This window comes from Myzus persicae, unplaced genomic scaffold (genome assembly GCF_001856785.1).
Source record: "Myzus persicae strain clone G006 unplaced genomic scaffold, MPER_G0061.0, whole genome shotgun sequence".
NCBI lineage: Eukaryota > Metazoa > Arthropoda > Insecta > Hemiptera > Aphididae > Myzus > Myzus persicae.
This window is the reverse complement of record NW_019103862.1, coordinates 199,354-222,294: the sequence shown is the minus strand read 5'-3', so window position 1 is coordinate 222,294 and position 22,941 is coordinate 199,354. Positions and strand designations below refer to the sequence as shown.

The following is a 22,941-nucleotide window of genomic DNA, read 5'->3' as shown; positions in this document are numbered from 1 at the left end:
ACCAATCAAGTGTCTAAATCTTTTTTTTTTATAAATTTAATAACTTTAATAGTTCTATTGATTTCAATGACTTGTGAACTATGAAGTACCTATACTACTTTTCACAATTGCAGAATTAATATTATTCATTGTTGTATCTATTTCAGTATTTCACTATGATTACAAAAGATTCATTGTTAATTAATATCTTGAAATTTTTTCGACTAAGTATATATAGAAACACTTATTTGTACCTTTTTATGTTTAATCATTAGTTTTTAATTTTAGTAAAAATTACAATTTAAACGTATTTAAATGGTTGAACTATGTAATGATTACACAATTGTACGGTCTTGGTCCATTGGTCGATTAAAATAGGACCGAGTGTCGACATTTATAGGCAGTGCATAGAAAAAATAGTAAAGGTACTCCGAGTGACAAGTAGGTAAGTTTCAGAGATGTCTATGCAATTAAAATTACTGAAATATTTACCTAAAAAATCGATACATAGCCAATTTTGGTATGCACTGTAACATTAAAAAAAAAAACTGTTGGACACCAAAATCATTATTTAAAAATATTTATTACTTAGCTATAACTAAAACAATTTATCTATTTACCTAACTCAATGCAAATTTAAAAATTATTAAATTATACATAGGAGTAAAAATCAGTCATACAATTTTACTGATAATAAAATAATAAAACACACACGTGTTCCCCCCCCCCTACAGTCCCAAACCCTATAGTACCACAACCTACAGCTAATGGCCTCAGTTGCCGAAGCTTAAATCAAAAAAAAAATAATAATAATAATAATAATAAAAAAAACACCAGAAATCAATATTTTAAATTTTATATTGGAATACATGTAATACACATACGATACATAATAATATATATGTATATCGGATGTATCTTACGTCATTGTACTCAGTTTTTTTTAACAATTTCGGATCGGTGATATAAAATTTCGAAAAAAACTAGAAAATACTTTATTTCAACATTTTTAAACACGCAGTTGTACCTATGTCACAAGCAAAACAATTTTATTTTTTCAAATGGTAACAACTATATTTTTAATGAATTCTGGTAAAGCTTTTTTTTTAATTTTGATAATTAAATCATCAATTTTGGTTTACCAGTTTATTAACTATGATCCCCTAAAGATAAGTGAATGCATAAATACTTTGAATTTAAATAATTAGTATACATCTAATTTACGTATACAAGAGCTAAATATTATTTTCTTTAAACTATCTATTTATACACTTAAATCGTTAATCTAATGGCACAAATTTTGGATAAATGCCTACAAAATTGTTGAAAAACATAAATCATTGTTTATATTTTAACATGCAATCATTAAATTAAGTATTATTATCGAAATTTATTATTATATTCGTAATTAATTAATTACTTAAATTTTTTCTTCGCAGTTACTTCCTTACAACATATACAGTCACACACGCTGACGTGTACAAAATAATGACGGCCTAAAAACGCTCAGCCTATCAAATTTACACCACGATGACGAGACACTAAATGTCGACGAAGACCACCTGAGCTGCAGTTTCGCGGCGCCGGTGATGGTGGATACGATCAATGACAATTGACGAAACATGTGCGTTGGGTCTAACTCTAGAACAGCGGCGACGCACACACGCAAACACTCTCCGTTCCTACTGTTTCTAGCATGACGACAGTACACATCACGGCACCAACAACAATATCACCAGGTCACAGGAGCATTCCTGAAAAATACGCTGACAACAGTTTGCTCTGTAGCGGGACCTATGATTTACTGGGCCGGTACCTACACTACACAATACCCTCTCGGTTAGGTTAGTCATAATTTCCTCAATCCTCCTCTGCGATATCAAATCGATAAATTCACAATTACCTTTTTTTTTACTTTTCCAAATTTACTGTATATGTATACTATATTATATTGTCGTTACGGCGTTATCGACGACGTCACACCACACATGTGCTGGTGGGAGGGGGAGGGGGAGGGCTTAGTGAGGCTTATCCCCCCCCCCGTTTATTATTTTTATTATTTAAGATTTAATAATGATTTAAGCATAAAGCATGATATAGTGAGATACATCCTATGCAATATAACGTAGATAATTATTCATAAGTCAATTGCATAATGCATAAATATAAAATATTATAGCTTATTATTAGGGTTGGGTATACATAGTTAATTAAGAAGATATCAGCGCCATGATTGTTTTCTTTCTCAGACCCACGAGCAACATTGATTAAAAGCTTTCAGCTAAACCTAAAATCGTTTTTTAAGATTTTTGAGTAGTGTTTCTCGTTGCTCCATGACAGTATGACACTGATATGTCTTTCCATTCGGTTATCGGCAAATTGACGGTCGGTCAAGTATGATCAAGAGTACACGCCAGCCGCCAGGTATATCGTATGTGGCAGTTGATCAAGGAGTTTTATGAGGAATCCTTTGAGCCAGACTTTGTCAAAAACTTGGGCTATGTCAAGGAATACTCCACAGCAGTACTTTTTTCTTCAAGAGCTTAACTAATCACATTAGTAACTCTATGTACTTGATCGATTGTCAAATGCTTGTTGCGAAATCCAAACTGATGTTCTGGTATAAGATTTTCTTCCTTCTATAATCAAATATTAATAAAGAAAATCAATATTATAAGAATACTCATCTGAACATACATTTCTTTGAAATGCAAAATGGTGAAAAAAAATGTCATAGATGATCCTCTTCATATTCCTCCCCCTGTAAATACGACACTGAATTTGACCATCATGTTTACTTATGGTCAGATAAGTACAGTCCATGAAAACCTAGATATTGACAATAGAATAAATTTTGTTTATTTCAAATGTAAAAAATTATAAAATTAACTTCATATACCTACATAGCAGGTACATACTGTATTTGAGTGGAATAAGTACAATCATACCCAACGTGACATGGACAATTCTCCTCCAAAAATTGTTCAAGGATATAAGGTGATTATATTTTATTCAGATTTAATAAGTAAAGATTCAATTTCACAGTATTTTTTTGTAAATTCAAAACAACAGTTATTGTAGTTAAACTAAGCCATAATGTAGGTACAATCTTAAGATCCCACGCTGGTCCTCCATATTATGAAGATATTGCATTCAAATTGTCAACAGAGAATGGGAATATTCATACAAAAGAGGATTTGGCTGTCAATATTTGTCATCTATATTTAATTTCAATACATATAGAAGATAATTTAAATTATCTTTCTATTTTTTATCAATATGTACATAAATTAATTAAACTTAAACTTATAAGGCATTCATTAATGTATTCATTCTTTAAAAAAAAAAAACTAAATCAGTACTCTATTGAATATTTTGATCATGTTTTTTAATGACCATTAATATAGGGGTCAGATACGACAATGATAAAAAGCCATAAGAATAGTTATTAATATATAAATTGAAATATAGTATATTATAATATTAAATAATAAATCATAAAAATTTTACAATTAAAAAAAAAATATGTAATAGATTATCAAAAATGCAGCTGCACTCTCATATAGGGACATGTGTAGTAAGCGTTACCGAGAATATTGTGTACGAACACCAAAATCTGTGGGGACGATACTGTTATCGAAAAAGTTTGGAAAAGTAGAGGGTAGGCCCAAGCAGCCTACATTCAGATGTGATTTGACCGAGCAAACAAGAGCGCCTTTACAACAGTCAGTCTTTTAATTTTATTACTCTGGACTTAAAATAATTTGAACAGTTATAATTTTAGTTTGAGCTTTGAAAATAAACGAGTCAAATTGATTTATTGTCTAACACTTAGAAATTATTCACTGAGCTGATTAATCTATACATCCATAACAGATACAATTATAAATTGTATGTGATTAATTTGATCATTTATCATACAAAGAATACAATAGTCATCCAGTCTTTGTAATTTAACAACAAATACAATTCATCCTATTCCTTGAAACAACACCTGTAAGTAAAAGATCACAACAATATTTACCTTTTATTGTAATATACATAAAAGTATTATTATTTTTATTATTATACAGGTATAAGAGTAATAAAAGAGATTAAATAAACCACAATAATGGTTTAAAATTTAAAATATTACCAGTCTTACAACTGAATTTTTTTTATTATCTCCTATTACAAATCATACCCCGTTGTTCTAACAAATTTAAGTTTTGGCCTATCTATGAAGCTATACCCATCTTTAGTTTGTTCTACCACTTTTAGATGATCAGCTGTCCAGTCCATATTTTATAAACAAAGTACCTATACAGAGCAGTATTTACAAATTAAGATTATAAACATTTATGTAGAATTTTACTAATTTTCAATACATTGAAAAACATAAGTGGAAGCAAAAAAAAATGTTTTCATCTTCTTTTACTTTATTTTTAATTTGTTAAATACATATCTTTTACAATAAATTAATTATAATAAAAAAAAATACCAGTTAAAATGTACAGCTGATTTATGGAATCAATGTAATATTTTAATTGTATACAATATTAAATTTAAGTAGAGAATTAAAATCAACTATGATAGTTAAAAATGATGAATGTAAAAATATCACTTTGTTTTTGTAAATGTTAATTTTTTAAATTTATCTTTAATGTTACATTACACTCATCTTCTTTAAACTAAAATACACTTTAGTATACATAAGGTCTAATAATAAAAAATGATTAAATGGCAATAAAATAAAAATATACCTTATATGTCTGGATTCTATATATATATATAACAACTATGTCTACATTATATATAAAATTGAGTTAGAAAGAACATAAAATTAAATTATAATGAACAAAATAATTCACAGTAGTATTATTAAAATATACAACTAATTTTTACTTTTGAAGTTTCCCTCTTTGGACATGCTTTAAATTAACTTCAAAATAAATAAATACAGAAATACATAACATACAAAATGAAATAAAATTTGATTTTTTAAAATATACAAATGTACCATTTAAACTATAAAATAGTCATAACATAAATTCAATTAACCTTTATCAAAATAAAAATTAGTACTCAGAGTTGGGTAGATATGATTATAAAATGTCATAACCATTATTTATAATAGAATATGTCTTACTCAATTAATAAAGGTATAATGAATTTTTAAATTTTGATTAATATAAAAAGGAATAATAGCATGTTTGACAACAAGTCAAGATTTGCTTGAACCAGTGTTACATTGGAATATTTTCATCATTCATTTAACATGCACAGCTAAAAATCAAAGGGAAATAAAAATAGAGTTTGAACTATCAAGAACTTTTCATAAGAATAGTGAATCTCATGTATTATATTTGTCAATATTCAAATTATAGTAGTTCCACCGATTATTAAATGTTTATTTTGACAGAAACATGAATTATTTTTATTTTTAAATAATTTATAAGCTACTATGGCTACTATAAATATATTTGACTAGATAAATTATGATCATGACTTTATATCATTAAAAAAACACCCTTAAACCCTACCATAATTAAACATTTTATTTTTTTAAAGATAATTTAAAAAAATTATGTTTAGCCCAACTCCGGACTGATACTTTATTGACTGACTAATTCTAGTTGACTAATTCAATTTATTAATGGTGACTGTTTATGATAAAACACTATTATTTTCAGTATTCACGCCACTATTCCCTGTGCTACTATGTTGAACTTGTTGATGATTTTGTACACTTCCACCACTAGATGATACGGGTGTTAATCCTGTTCCACCGTCCATGAGCGAATCAAAATTCAATACTACTACACCCGTAGAACCATTTCCAGATATTTTTTTAGTATTTCCAAAATTACCATTATTGAGTTGCAATAGTGTAGTAGGTCGTCTTCTTTGAGACTGCTGCATAACAGAAGTAGGAATAATATTTATGGAATCCTTATTATCAATATCAGTTTGTATTATAGAATTATCTTCACGCTTTATTATAATATCATCAACATTATTACTATCATTATCATTGATCACTATGTTTGTACTAATGTTTTGTTGTAAAGGATTTCCCTTAATTGATGATAGGTGATTACTTAATACAGTAGGTTTTGTTTCAGAAATTTCATTTGAATCTAATATTGTAGAGGCATGATTTACGGTAGTAATGGAATTTGATAACTGCACATTGTTCATGTTTACAGCACACTTATGCTGAGCTAACATCTGTTGTAGGTCAGATTTCTGTTGACGAAGGCCTTGGATTTCCACTTGTAACCTCAACCTCTTTTCTTCTAACTGCCCAGTTTCCTAAACAAATATATAATATGACAAAGTAAATAAAAGGTATACAATACAATTTTATAGAAATATTTTAGGAATGTGAACATTTACAGAATAATCACTATTAAAATGTATTCTTGTACCTGAATAGCTATAGGACATCACAAACTTATATATTTTTCTTGTTCTTCAATATGAAAATTAATATACTTCAACAATTTCAAATTTAAAAGAAATTACAGTAAAACCTCATTAATTCGGACTTTGTTTAATCCGGACAGCCGTTTATAATACGTAAATTACGCTAGTTTATGCAGTAGATTAAAATAAACACGAAAACAAAGTATAAAAAGATAATGTAAGAAAATTTGTTTTGAAATTTAATGTAGAAAAAGAAACCAGTGTTGTAAAAAGAATGCGGTTGCCACTAGATCCATCCCTTGATGATGCATTTTATCCAATAAAAATTTTTTTGAATTTATAATTTACGATTTTTGATTATTTTGTTTAATCCGGACTTTCATTATTTCGGACAATCTAGAGCCCCAATTAGGCCGAATTAATGAGGTTCTACTGTACGATCATAATTCTATTTTATCACTTACAAAATAAAAATATTGAAAAATAACTAAAAATTAAATTATAATAATTTGAACTTTTACATTAACCTAAGACCCATACTGCTTCTATATTGATTTAAAATTAAAATAAACAAGTGATGTCCTATTAAAAACATAATATTTTGCTGTATACCTCTAAAAGTTCATTTGTATGGTCCATTCTGCGTTTACGACAACGAGCTGCCGCCAGCTTATTACGTTCTCTCCGGACCTGTCGACGTTGTTCTTCTTCAGCTGACATCTAAAAAATAGTAAGGATAAATAAATAATCCTATGTACGCTAAATATCTATGAAGCTATGGAATATTTATTAAATTATCAGTTTAAAAATTATAAAGAGGAGATTTTAACTCACCATTTTGTTGTCTTTATTATTAGTTCGACGACCACCGCCAGTACTATTCTTGAATTCGTTTTTAATACTGTTTTTTGAACTTGATTTGTTATTTTTAGTATTTCGTTTGAGAGTTGTTTTACTAGATGTTGTATCGCTACTGTCTGTTCCATCATCAGCTATAGAATCATAATCATCATTATCTTCATCATCTTCATCGGTGAACTGTCGTCTCGTTACATTTTGTGCTCCATTTTGAGGTCTTTGGGTAACTACCGCTCCTTGCCAGTGTGAAGATGATGTTGAAGTAGATGAACCTTTTGCATTAAATATAGAGCTTGAACCAGAACTGTTATTGTTGTTTAATAAGATTGTTGTACCTATGTAAGAAAAAAAACGTATTAGTTAACTAATAAATGTAATACGTATCAAGAATAAATAAAACATTTTTGTAGGATCATATACCTGATGATTGTTGAACACTAGGGTTGCTAGAATTGATTTGCAATACTAGTGGAGGCACAAAACCAGCCTGCCTTGATGCAGCCGCAGAAAAAGAATTATTATAATCATTACGCTGTTGTTGGTTTAAAGTGTTTTGATTTACATTTTGCTGGTTTTGTAAATTATTGAGACTAATTTGTTGATTATTTAAGCTTTGAAGACTTATTGTTTGATTGCTTAGATTTTGAATACTAACACATTCTTGTAAATCAGTGCGATCAGTAGGCTCTAATGTTGATGTGTTTATAGAAGAACACGAAGACGACACAAGGTGATGTAAGTCGGAAGCCGCAGCTGCAAAATTTTCAGATGGGCCAGGTGACAAACCAGCTATGTCAGCAGCTATGGTACGAAGTGTAGTTGGTGTTAAAGTTGGAGTTGTACGTGTAGGTATACCACCACAATTGAGACCATCCAACTAAAGAAAAAAATTAAATAATACAAATTACATGTGTTTGTCATATATTGACTATTAATGATATTGACAATTTATTTGAATAATATATAACATAATCAAGAACATTAAATTTCAATACACAAATTTCAAAAATACAATTTTTTACTTTAACACAATCAGAATAAGTGATGTTCTATCAAAATGTTGTATAATAATCCTTTATCCAATAAAAACTTTCAGACTTAAAATTAAGTATGCATAGGACAACAATATTTAATTTATTACAAATTATATATTTCCATTAAAAAAATCTCATCAAGTACTTAATACAGAATAATTTAAATTATTATTTATGATTTAAATTTATTGTTGAACTTAATAATACAATATATTTATATATTATATAAGTAGGTAATTCAAATTTTATTATTATACAAACACTCAATAATTTATGATCTCAACTCTAAAGTTTAGAAGTTAACCCATTATATGTCTTGTTTATGCAAGGGGATACAACAATATAACATTGTTAAGTAGTTTTTACAATTCAGATTTTATATTATTGAAATTTTGTATAAAAAATTATTTATCTCACAATTTAGAAAATTTCAAACTGTAAAATTTGAAGAATAAGTTTTGATACTTAAATTTTGTTACAAAAGGAAAAAAAGATGATTTTATTTTTTAAAAAATGTCATGCAGTCGTATTAAAATTGCACATTTACATTGTGCTGCAATTAAAACGATATACTTGATAATGTGTATTTTCTTTATTATACTTATTCACATCAACCAGAACAACTAGTTCAGATAGGCTAAAAAGTTGATCATATCAAGAGTTTTCAGTAATCTTTTTCTTTTACGTACAACTATATTATAATTTATAATAATAATAATAAAATGTATGGATTATTTTTTTAACCGTGTAGTATTTTGATAAAAACAAATTTCACATTTATTTTTATTTTTTAATTCCCTTTAGTTGAGTTTATATCTATTTAATAATAAATAATAATTAATAGTAAAATATCTATGTACCTAAATCATTTATAATTTCAGAGAAAAATGTATTGCCTATATTTACTAGGTATTAGTCACAAATCACAATAAACATATTTACTATAGGTATTAAAATTTATATAGGTACCTAATTATTATTATTATTATGTATTCATACCTTTTAATATATTTTATGTTTACTTTCAATCAACAAATCCTAGGGAGGCTGGGATTGAAAATGTCATTGTTAAATATTGATACTTATATGTTTACAAACCATGTCGATAAATTAAACTCTTTTACGCTTTACGGGTTCACCCGCGGGACTACTCCCGGATCCGGAATCGTTAAAGTAAGTACACCCTAAACGATTTTACAGTAGGTAATAATAATAGGTGCCTGATTAAAAAGATTTAAAACATCTAATATACAATACTATATAATAACAACCTTGTGCATGTCGCTAAGGAACGACGGCGTGGTAGAGGACGGCCGTTTGGATATGTCATCGTTTAACGTGGTGTAAATGCTGTAGCTGGCGTCCAACTGCATGATTTGCCAGCTACAAGAACACGCGCCAACAGGGTCCAGGCAATCGCGGCAAACGGACGCGCTCGAATCGTTGTAGATATCGGACGAAGGTACCATTTGTGCGGGTTGAAGCATAATATTTTAAAAATGAACCGTCAAAATTCGTGTCCGTTTTTCGATTGGTTAGTATAAACGGTACGGTTAATAAAAAAACGTCGTATTAGGCGGGAAAATCCAAAAGCTCCGGGGAATCGGACGGACGAACACCACGATACGATTGCACACCGGTGTAGTGTCGACGCGGAAGACGAATGCTACGGGGCAATCGACTGTCGAGTCGAGACTTCAAGAGTACACTGAATGACTAAAAAACGTCCCGCGTAGTATATTGTTGTGGCGCAGTGGGTGACGGGTGCAAGCAATAGGAGATACTTCGGACGGAGTGGGAAAACCGTAAAGTTATTTCATGGACGGGTGAGGAGGGCACAGTGTGTATCGTTGGTGGCGGTACATTGTGAATGGAACTTTGCGTACGCTCGACGACCGCTATCCGCTCTACCGCCACTACTATTTCAACGGTACCACCAACCACTTGGTCCGCCGCCGATGACGCGCCCAGTAAATCCGGACAGCCGCAGCCGCATGACTCACCGGCAAACGGATTTACGTCACGACGACACGATTCGCGATCGTTTGTCGTCTTGTGCTGCAGACACGCGCAAGCATAATAACATAAATTATTTTGAAGTACGGGTAACCGCCGCCACTAACCACGCACACGCAGTCAGCGATTATATATTTTTTTCCTAGTATCCTCGGAATCGTGTATGAGTCAATGGTAGATAATGATTAATAATACTATTACCATCGCGAGTGGCGTATGCCGTTTACACACGCGCACCACAAACCGGTAGTAATATTAATAAAATAACATGATCGACAATAATCGTACATCTTAAATGTATATTATATTATATTATATTATAATACATATACATTTTAAAACTAATACACAACTCTTCGTTTTACTTACATAATAGTATAATACTACCTAACTTTATTTTTGATCAATTTTTTAAAAAAATCATACCTACGCACGTAGAATATGTACCGGGTAGAATTTATTACGTGGTCTGTATTATAATATGGTTAGGATTATTTAGGCTAGAATATAGGGATCATAATACTGTGTTGCACGTACAAGTCACTATACGGTCGATTATAAAAAATATTTTAATATTGCGAACTAGTCAGTTTACGTCAAATATTATAACGAACAAAAAAAAATAATCGGCGAATCATTATGTGTTTACTGATTACTAGTGATTAGTGATTATCTATAGGTAATGAATATTATATTATTATACCTAATATTAATTATTAATTATTAAGTGACTCATTAGCAAAGATAAATAAACTTAACTGAAGGGCCGAAGAACCGCGAACTATTATTTACATAGGCTTTATTATTTATGCATATAAAATATACTTGGGTACCTATATTATACTTAATACTAAAAATTCTAATTAAATGTGAGGAAATAATTTTATATTTGGGAAGGCTTAGTTCCATAAGCCCTCTCGGAGCTCCACCACTCCGGAAGTGTTAAATTATTGTTTAACTTTTGAAGTCTTATAAATACTCTCAACATTTTACGAGCATAACCGATATTTAGCTACATTCCATAACATTAGCTATGAAGAGCTATTCTATGGAAGATTTTCATGATAAATACAAATATGGAGGAAATAAAATGCGAAAACCCCGATAACTTCAAATATCTATTAATATAGTACAACAAAAAAAGGTGATAATTTTTTAACAATATTTATCCGGTATGTCATTCTAATAAATGTTGCATAAAAAATATATTCATTTAATAAAATTTAATAGATCACTAGATTATGCATGGAACCATTAGCTCACTATTGGTTCATTAAATGTTTAAACTGTTTAAAGGCTGACAAATTGCTCAGAATCGTATTTTGTGTACAATTATTTATCGTTGAATTGAAATTTAACACATCCATTACAATGACCTTAATCAATTTCGAGGAACAATCAACACCTATATTATACGACAGAACAATTTTCCCGGATATTTCTTAATTATATATATTTATTTAATTATTTACTTCTAAATTTGAATCTCCAACTAAAACAACTAAATCCAATTTTTTACCTGACATCACCCTTAAATTTAAAGATCGAAGCATTTTTACTGTTCCTATAAGGTCTAACGGTTGTATGTCTTACAAGGAAATAGGTACACATCATTGTAAAACCAATACATTCACCGCTCTGCTCTGTAGAATATAGAATACGAAAAAATATTACCTTTAAGAAAGTCATTGTATACTTATGGTAGGCATGTTGTGGGACTAAGGATACTCGAGGATTAAAAACTATTAAATTAAATTTTAAAGAAGTAGTAATTGTTTCTAAAAATAAGGATAGGTTCTAATTTTAAACGCTTCTAAACATATTGAATTTTTATAAAATAAGTACTTATTTTTTCTGATATTTATTAATTGGTAATTGAACAACTTATGTATTACATTTTCAACATTTTTGACCAAGTGGTGAAGCTTTTTATCGACATTTATGAAAAAAAATCGAAAATGCTTAATATTTTTAATCAACTGAAAAAAATTCATGATATTTTTATCATTTAATCATGTTGAAAAATTTGAGTTACTGCTACACCAAAAAAACAAAATCAACAAAAACTGTTATTGCATAAAAATTCCCGTTTATCCTAAATTGTTTGTTGTTTTCCCAGTTCTTTGGAAAAGTAGGTACTAGATACTATTAAGAAATGAAATGAATTTCTAAATAATTAATTTTTTTATCTTAAAAATAAAATGTATACATAGTGAAAATAACAATATCAATTTAAATATATAGTTCTATTATACCAAAATATCTATCCACAGTTTCATTTTTATAAAAGTTAAATCAAAATACTTCTTTTAATACTTAAAAGCACCAATTGTTTTGTGAATAGAGTTGTTCGTGATATTTTTACTTACTAATATCAATGATTAAAATAATATATTTATAGTATATACACTTCTTAATTATAAATGGTATCTGATTATTTTCATGTAAATTGTAAACATTAGATAAAGTTCAAAAAATGTCTTATACAAATATAACATAAATTATAGGTACCTGTTATACTCAGGTACAGTGTCATCTTGTTATCGACTTGAAATGGTTGAAAAATATATTTAAATGTTTTAATTGGAAGTACTTATCTATAGCTTTTTTTATACTGGTTAATTATTATTTACTGTAAGACATTATCGTAATATTGTTAGACAGTTTATCATAATTTATGACCAATGATAAAGTTATTTAATAGGTGCAAATACCAATTTACTGAATACATACATGTATAAGTTTATATAAAAACAATGTCATGAACTCGTGACTTCATTATTAAAATAAAAAGAAACATTCAAAGTAATATACATAAATATAATACATTTATTTGTAAGATTTTAAATACAATTTTTTCGAAATTTTTATTTACTATGATATTACTTATCATGAAAAATAAAACTAGGAACAATCTATTTTTATTTATTACCCCTTTCTATTTAAAATACAATACTCTTTAATAAGACAACTCATATATATTGATATTATTTTAGACAGTAATATTGCGACCATTTAGGCACATTGAATGATATATAATAATTGAACAATTTATTTTCCGGAAAATAAGTTAATACTAAAATATTTATATGAAACCATTTGAAAATATGACAGTAGACACACTATCTTTCGAAATTGATGAGATTCTTTATATTCATTTTCCCACAAAAAAAAAAAATATAGACAATTTTCCTCCATAATCAAAATACGAAATGTTCACTCTCTTAATTTAAATGAATAACAACTATTTTTGCATTCTAGCAAACACTATCGTTCTATAAATTGTTTTTAATAATTTATAAATTATAACTATAAATTATAATAACTTCAAATTAAAATATCATAAACAAATTATCGTCGATTTTTCAATAACATATAATATTTAATACGTTATATATTTAATACTAATTTAAAAATACAAATCATATAATTTCATAATTTCGTACATAATACAAATAAAATAAAAATGTTTGTCAACTTACCATATTTTAGTTATGATTAAAAATGTACAACAGAGAAAAAAACTGTATCTCATTTTTGAAGGAAAATGATTTTGATGCACGAAAATATAACCGGGTATCAAATTATGAAGTGTTTCTTTTCAAATTAAAAATATTATATAGCCTATCATATTAATTATTTGCTATTTAAAAATAAATAAAAATTACAATTGGAGTAGAACCCTAAATTCTATCTCTCCCATAAATTGAAGATCAAAAAATGCAAAAATTGACGTATTATTGATTTTTTAATTAAAATATATCATTATTAATTTAGCTTGAGTTAACAAAATTCAGTAATTCAAGAATTGGTTGAAATAACAAAAGGCAACGATAAAATGTATGTAAACAATTTAAAAAACAAAATAAGCGACATGATTTATGACTAGGGCACGCAATTTTTATGCACACATTTTAATTCAAAATATATAAGTTATCATTATATCAATTTTTAAAAAATAGGTACGTGTTTAAGACACAAAATAGTTTTTATATACTAATAGTTTTAAATTTTTTAATAGTATAAAAAACAAATGAACCAACAAGAACAACTAGTCACTAGATTGTGTAATCGATATGGTGATATAAAAAATCGTTGCCAATTTTATCTTATTAAATTTATTACAACGTTATCTCTAATCATAATTATCATTAATATTATAATAATAATTATCGACGCTTTGAACATATTCAAATATTCCTAACAGGTTAATGATTAAATATATGTCGATAAATTATAAAACTCAAGTATTGATTGAAAACAGTGTGCATTTTTTTATTTTATGTTTTTGTCCGAAGATCTGTGGGGAGAGGTTGGAGTATTTCAGTACTTTTCTTTATAATTGAAAGAAATGAAAAATTTAAAAAATATAGAAACTAATTTTTGACAAAATCGATTTATAATGTTGTTATAACGCAAAAACGAATAACTGTACATGCTTGAAAGATGTTCACTAAATGTTTATACTAGCATTTTCTGTACATTGGATACATTTTTAATATTTTGACTTTATTTGAGCTACTTAAGTATAGTCATTTTAAATTGTTATGCTTCGGCAAAGCGCTTGAACATTTAATATAAGATTCCACACATATTGTTCTTTAATCAACTTAAAAATGTCAAAAATATGCATGATATGATTTTTTTTTAATGAGCGTTTGAAGTTTAAATTCTGATAAAATTTGTTAAATCATAAAAATGCGTAAATTAAATAAAAGGTTTTTCAATTCCGTATTAGTAGTTCTTACTGAACTAAAAAGTCTTTTTTTTATAAATATTTTAAGTTCAAATTTTGAGGTAATTGGACATTAAAACAAGTCATAACGTTTTAAGTTATTTTGTTATCGTTCAAAAATATTATTTGCGAGAACCGGGAACTTGTACGCACATCATTAATGTAAACACAAGGAAATTTTCGAAATATTTAAATTAATTTTAAATAATTGCATATATACCACGAACCTATTCATATCGTCACACGCGGTAAGTCGGCATCGAACAAAAATGGTAATAACTATTATATATAAATATTATATACATAAAAAAATATAATATAGGTAATAAATGAGAGTTTTCCGCTAAAATTAATTCATACCCTGACATATTACTAATAATTGAAAAATAGATTACTATATGATAGCAATATAAATGTATAATAAAATATATATTTAATATAGTAATAACTAATAAGGCTGACAGACCGTCTTCATTATGAATTGATTTTCGTACATTCAACCATTTATCATTAAATTTAAATTTAACACCTCCATTACAGTGACCTGTGATCCTTGTGACCTTTTACTCAATAATCAATGATGAGGCACACTCAAAACCTTCTGTTCAGTAGAGCTGGTTACTTACCAGCCCACTTTTTTAGTAACAATTTTATGATAGAAAAAGAAGGTTAAAAAAATATTGGTTGTACCTAATTTAGTTTATTGAGTTCATCGGTAAAGACGTAAATATTTGTTGATTGGGAGGACGTTCCTTTTATTTATTTTAAATGTTTATTTAATAATAAAACAGTAAAATCAATTGCATACATCTGCATTTATTATAATGAGCAATGCAATTAAAGTTGACTTAGTTTTAATTTAAACTACTGAGCTTAATTTTAGGAAAAAATCCTCGATAGATATTAATCAACTTGTTTATTCAGAATTATTACAAGCAGCATCTCTACAAATTCAAAACAATAAACTTAATACCGAAATAAGGTATTACATAATTAAATTTTAAAAAGCCTTTCACAGTTAAACAAATTCTACTACAAAAATCCGAAATAACGGTTATTTCAGACTAAAGTGGTCAGTTCACTCGTAGAGAAAGTTTTTGTTATACCCATTAGCCAGTGGCGTTGGTGACAGGTATGTGGTGACGGGAAATACCAATATGACGAATTCATTATTGACGTCATGGGACACCTTTCCCACCATTATCAGTATTTCGCAAATTAAAAAAAAACATCAATAATATTTCTCTATTAACTACATGGTCAGAAGTTTATAATTTTTTTTTAAAAGAATATTTAGATTATTAATTGACAAACCAAAATTATTCAGCAGTGTTTTTGAAATTCAACTATTTACTATTTAGATTTTACTAAAAGAAGTTACTAAAATAGTGCGCGTTATTTGATCTTACCCAGAGCCGTTTTTACAATTTTTGCGCACTGTNTTTTGCGCCCTGTGTCAACCATAATTTTACCCCCCCCCCCCCAACCACCAAAAAAAATTAGATCCACTATTTTGATTTTTCTTAACACATTTTTAGTTCTTAATTCTTTAAGGTTAAGTCATGGTTGTCTATCTACAACCGTGGTTATGTTAAAATAATTTTAATTATATTCTATGCTAGCACTTATCCGTTATCGTTGCATTCACTGCTAGTTCACAAGGGTCGTGTCATAATACAAATTCTTTCCAAAAAAAAATATTTATTGATACAATACTACACTGGGTTACTGCGGTGGCCGACCGGGGCAAATTTCCCCATTTCCCCCCCTAAATAAGGCCCTGATCTTACCATTTATTTTTTAGGAAGACGTTATACCCGCATGTGTTGTCCCCTTCTTACAAGAGCGTAACATATCAAATTTTACGTTCAGAAGATCACGTTTAGCTCTGTTAGCTTAAAAATTAGAGCGAATTGACCACTTATTAAAATTAAATGTGACATTATTATGAATGGCTTCTCATGGGCTTTTGAGTAATGAGTATTTTAGGTTATACAAACAATTTACAATTTTAAAATACTCATAACTCTCTTAAAAATAAAAATATAATAAAAATTCCATGAGAAGCCATTCATAATAATCTTACCTTTAATTTTAAAAAGAGGTCAATTCACTCTAATTTTTAAGCTAACAGAGCTTAAAGTGATCAGCTGAAAGTAAAATTTGTTATGTTACGCCCTTGTAAAACGGAGACAACACATGAGGATATAACGTCCTCTTAAGAGGATGTCAGAGTGCATTTGTTTTCTCCCTCTGACTCGCACGCAACAACATAGACAAAACTCATACCCACTATTGTTTTTTTTTTTGATAATTTTATGACAAAATCATGTAGGTATAACAAAAATTATAAAAAAAATATTTTTAGAGAATTGACATGGATTTATCAGTAACTCTAAATATTGTCTTGAACATTTTAATATTAAAAATTATTTTTAATTTTTCAAATCATATTTAAAACAAAATAATAAATAAAATACAAAACCGATTAGTGACACTTGAAACCATTTAAAATATTATCTTCTACAATTTTTTAAATAGGTGATTTTACTCTAAGAATAATCAAAACAGGAAAACCCATTTTACATTTTGTCTGTGTTGTGTGCCAGAGAAAACCAAACAGTGTGCTGGCTGCTGACATCTACTTAGTACCTAAAATAATTAATTATTGTAACCATTGACATGACTGGATTTAGCAAATGTTCCTGCCCACAAAATGTTGTTTACACTAAAATAATACTCAAATTTAAACATATATCAATAAATAACACGTAGAAGCACAGATTGCAGAAACATTGAATATAAATTCATAGTTCTATGATTAATATTTAAAATAATATTTGTTCCAATATTAAGTAGACCACAAGGTTTATTTCACAAAACTAGCAAGATAAGTAAGACTAAGAAATTAACATTCATCAAATTTTAGACTAATTAAATATTTATCTTTAGAACTAAAACAAATTGGAGAGCTGAGTATATATTTTTTGATTATAACATGTAATATTGCAAATAAACATTTGAAACTAAACTGCTTAAATCGATTTGACTACAGCAATTCATATGCTTAGTTTGAAAATTATACTTTATAGCTGTTCTTTATTTATAAAATATAATATATAAGTATGTTGCTGATAATTTAAAAAACTTCTATAGTGAAGAAAATATTGTGTACAAATTTTACTTTAACAAATTCATATTAATTAAGTAGGTACATATTATAAATAATCTATTAAGAATATGTTGACTTGTACATTTAATATAGTAAGATATATATCGCCTTATTATATTTTATAATAAAGCCATTAATAAAAATATAAATGATAAAATAAATAAGATATTAATTACATTAAATATTTAAAAGAATATTGAATGTAGTTTACATTACCTAAATGGCTAGTTGGTAATTATGATAGATTCAAGCAATTTAATGAGCTACAAGGTCAAGGTAATATATTATAACATTATGTTTAATTGAACCAAAAAGGTTTCACTACCACCTCACAGAGAACAATAAAAGTAAAAAGTGTTCTGGGATAATATATTTGAAAAATGAAGTCATAATATTATATTCTGTTCTTTTTTTATTATTTGACAAAAAATAATGTACTTCCAAATAATACTATACATCAGTGGAGTACACACAGGGACAGGGGGTATTCAACCACCCTTCTTTGGTACTTTTTACTATATGTACTGATGTATAAAAACTAATACAATTTAAAAAAACATTTTGATACCTATATATACATTTAAATTTACATACAATTTTTTTTATGTAACCCTTCTCATTGAAAATATATATGTACAACACTGCTTCGTATGTATAATTAAACAACTAACATCAGTAAAATTTTCAACAGTTTAATTTATACGTAATAACATGCATATATTAATTCTTAACACAGATAAATACCCAAGAATTAAGACGAAACAAAAAGAAACAAATGGAAAAGATTGATTACATTTTCTCTACATATTTAAATGGATTCAATTCTACTATTATGAATAAAAATGAATATTTCACCAATAAAATAAATTATACTCACTGAATTAAATTTAATATTTTAAAATAGAATTAAATGGGAGTTGATACAACAAATATAATGAATATAATTATATTTCATAATTGACTGTTAACAATTTATTGTGAAATTGATTTTTAATTTTGCGCAACATATAATATTTCGCCCCGCTGGAAAACTCATGATATTGTTTAAATGTTTGATTTTAGTAAGACAATTTAATAAATTGTATAAATATCTGCAACTATACCAATGCAATTCTATTATAAATGCATTGTTTATTTGAAATAAAATTATGGTTTCTATTAAATAATTTATGTATGACTAAGGATTTCAGGATTTGTTTTACATACATTGTTTTTAGGTAAAATAGAATCAATAAATAAATAATTTAAGTACTAACTTAGAATTATTAGATAGATGTACAATATTCATAATGTGTTAGGTTATTACAAAGACTCTAATTTAATAATACAATTTTTTTGTATTAACTCTATAGTATAATATATATTGGCCTGCTGTAAAATTGTTTTGCCTACCCAGTTGTTAGCATACCTTTCAAAATGGGCTTCTTTTAGCAACTACAGAATTCATAAAAATATAATGCTGCAATAGTTAGATAGCTAAATTATTAATAACTTATTAACAAATAACTTACTGAAACTTTTTTATTAAACTAAGAACAAAATAATATAAAAAAGTAGGTGAGTGGATGTCGCTCTGTTGTTCATAAGGTATCTAGAAGGTCACTGTAAAAAATTGTATTAAATTTGAATTCAATGATATAATATCATTGTATATAAAAAACAAATTAATTTTTAAAATTTGTATCAAACATATGAATTGAAAGAGATAGCATATGATGTAAATTTAAAGTATCCACAGCTATTCATTTGAGAATTACAACAAAATAAGAAAATCGCTACATGAGAAATGTTGTGTATATCAATTATTGTAAACATTTCAAACGTTTATAAAAATTTAATTTGATTTTCTGGTACACATTTTTTTTGATGAAGGTAGAAAATCTTATGGGGAATCTTGTATTAAATTTTCAAATCTTTTTTTATGATTTTTCAACTCTAAATTATTTGCAAACTTTCATGATTTTTATATATTTTGTTGAAATTAGAAATTCAGACTCATAAAAAATGAATGTGGACTTACACTCAACTTTTTATTTTTATTTCAACTAACAACAACTTATGATGAACCTTGTATAATATTTTCAAGTTTGTTAACAGACATTAATAAAAAAAAAAAAAAAAATAGAAGATTTTATATGCCTATAAATAGTTCAACATGAGTCAAAATATGTTAAACATGTTATGGAGTATAGAAAATGCTATCACAAACAATCAGTAAAAATTTCATGTAACTACGGTCTTTAAATTTAAACTAAAAACCAAAATCAATTTTTTTTAAACTGGTTTTGCGTTATAACTCCTGTTTTTTCTTAATTTTTTATTTGTTTTTCCTGTTGCTTTAGAAAACTGTTGGAAATTTAAATGTTGACCACTCGAATACACCAACCAGATTCACTTTCACCAGACAAATTGCTATTGAATTAAATCGAAGTGCTTTTACTGTCCCAAACCGTGTTGACAGACACAAAAAAATATTTAAAAAAAAATATATATACCTACAAAAAACACACCATTATAAAATCAATATATTCATCGCTTCGCTCAGAATCAAAAATATGCCTTTCTCAAGCTCTTAGATAATAATAATAGGTACTAAAATAATATTATAATGTGGTCTGCTTATAAAACAATTTTTATCAATTTGTCGCCAGCTTCTTTAATAAATGTATAGGTTGCAAATAATAAACTATAATAGATTGTAAATCCAATAAGGGAACGCTGATAAACATAAATACACACATATCCAAATGTGTGTCATCTTACATTTATTCTGTAGTATTAAAGAGTCTTACCATATTTAACTACTTATATTTTTATAACATCTCTTTAAGTATAATAAAAGTGTTTGAGCTCGTATCAAATAGAGTGCTCAAGCAATCTCATTTCATTTGTAACTCGGTATATTTTTATCAGCCACTTTACCATTAGTAAAGTTAAGTATTAAACTATCTATATTTGAATTTTATTTTAATAAACATTAAATTGTACTAGATATGTTGTAAAATTTAATTTGAAACTAACAAATTAACATCAAATTCTTTCTGTGTTCCCTCATTAAGTATTTATCAATTACTGATATACCACGCATCAGAAATAGATAGGATAATAGCATAACATAATAATAATAATAATAACATAATAGCATTGCTTTTCTCTTTCAAATAAAAGATATAACATAAATACGTCATAAGATCAAAACATTTCCATTCCTAAAGTTAATTCCTCGGAATAGGACTATAATTATAATTCTATTTCCCTCAATTTAACTCAAAATAGAAATGAAAGTGAAAAAAATGTTATCAATTAAAATTAACTAAAAATATTATATTTTTACTAGCATCATAACTATTACATCATGTACAATAGAATATTTAGTACCTAGAAATATTTTAGAACATTACTCACAGCCAAAATGGTGGTAGCCACTGATGTAACAGCTGAACTATTGCTTGATACCATCGTAGGAATAGCAATTGCAGGTGGCGGAGGAGGTAGAACAATTGAACCAGATGATGAGATTGCTTGGTGTAACAAATTTGAAGAATTTTGTTGTTGTCGATTTGAAAACATTGTTAATGGCCTCGTAAGTTTAGCTAAAATAATACAACAAATTGTAAAAGAAAAATGCTAGTAAAATTAATTTGTGTAACACAAAGTAGACTTAATTTATTTTTATTAATTTATTTTTATTTATTTTTATGAAACATTTTTTTACTTAGAAAAATATGAGAGTGTAATATTATGTTGTCTGCCTCATACCTGGTAGATTTATATAGGGTTTGTCAATTGAAGTATTGAACTATTGAAGTTATGTCTCAATTGATAACGGCCGATCTTGTTATCACGATAACATTTTAATGTTTATATTTTAATGTATAATATTATAATTTATAATCAATTCGAAAATTATAAAACTGAGGAAGGCTTAGAAACTACGATATTCTACTATATTATAATAATAGGTACCGTGTACGACGTACGTATTTAATATAAATAATCTCCAATATAAAACATAGGCCCATTTAGACACAAAAATATTTAATCAGAAATTAAGTTTAAACACTTGCGCATGCACGGATAAGACAAGTGAGTCATTTGTCAAAATAATAAGATAAGTAGGTACGTACCTCTATCTATACTTAGGTACGACTTTTGTCAACAAATCGAAAAAAAAATTGCACCGAGTGTTGACTTACGGGCGTACTAAAGCGACCAGCGAATATTTGATGCTGCGTTGTTGAAGTGCCGGCCACTCAGATGATGAGTTGGTAGTCAAGAAATTTTGAAGTTCGAGAAAAAATTTAAAAAAAAAAAAAACAAAAAGAAAACGCGATAATAGTATTGCGCGGACGAAATGTTTTCCTGATGACTCATCGCCGGCACTTTGTAGTGGGGCAACGATTTTTGGGTGGCAGCTGATCAGAACGGTGTTAGGATAAGTGGGGTGAGAGCTACGTGTTAGAGCGGTACGGCGAGTATTGTTGTAGTAATAGTAATAACTATATGAGTAGTAGTAGTAGTAGTAGTAGTACTGTATTACTGTAATAGTAGCAGTAGTGGACGACTAGTAGTAGTAATAACTGGTAGTAGTACTGATGGTGATATAATACTATGTAATACTCATGTTTTATGCGTCATGGCCCTCTCAATACGTTAGAGTGTAGTAACAAATTTCCAATAAAATAAAGACGGAGGGTACTCACAAATCTAGAGAGTAGAGTAGATATTGTATTATATAT

At 27.6% G+C, this 22,941-nt stretch overlaps 1 protein-coding gene across 4 annotated transcripts; it reads right to left on the bottom strand.

The window, feature by feature from the left end:
- Window positions 1–5,478: 5,478 nt before the first annotated feature.
- LOC111035551 (transcription factor kayak) lies at window positions 5,479–22,666 on the bottom strand. 4 transcript variants are annotated; one of them, XM_022317213.1, is made up of 6 exons: window positions 22,399–22,666; window positions 21,608–21,795; window positions 7,666–8,122; window positions 7,222–7,580; window positions 7,000–7,107; window positions 5,479–6,273 (listed from the first exon to the last, which is right to left on the bottom strand). In XM_022317213.1, exons 2-6 carry the CDS (start codon window positions 21,770–21,772, stop codon window positions 5,626–5,628), a joined length of 1,737 nt encoding a protein of 578 aa, XP_022172905.1. In that variant the 5' UTR covers window positions 21,773–21,795; window positions 22,399–22,666; the 3' UTR covers window positions 5,479–5,625. The 4 variants fall into 4 exon arrangements, with proteins under 4 accessions (XP_022172905.1, XP_022172903.1, XP_022172904.1 ...); XM_022317211.1 differs by having other exon boundaries at window positions 22,330–22,664; XM_022317212.1 differs by lacking the exon at window positions 22,399–22,666 and adding an exon at window positions 21,962–22,275.
- Between the last annotated feature and the right edge of the window lie 275 nt (window positions 22,667–22,941).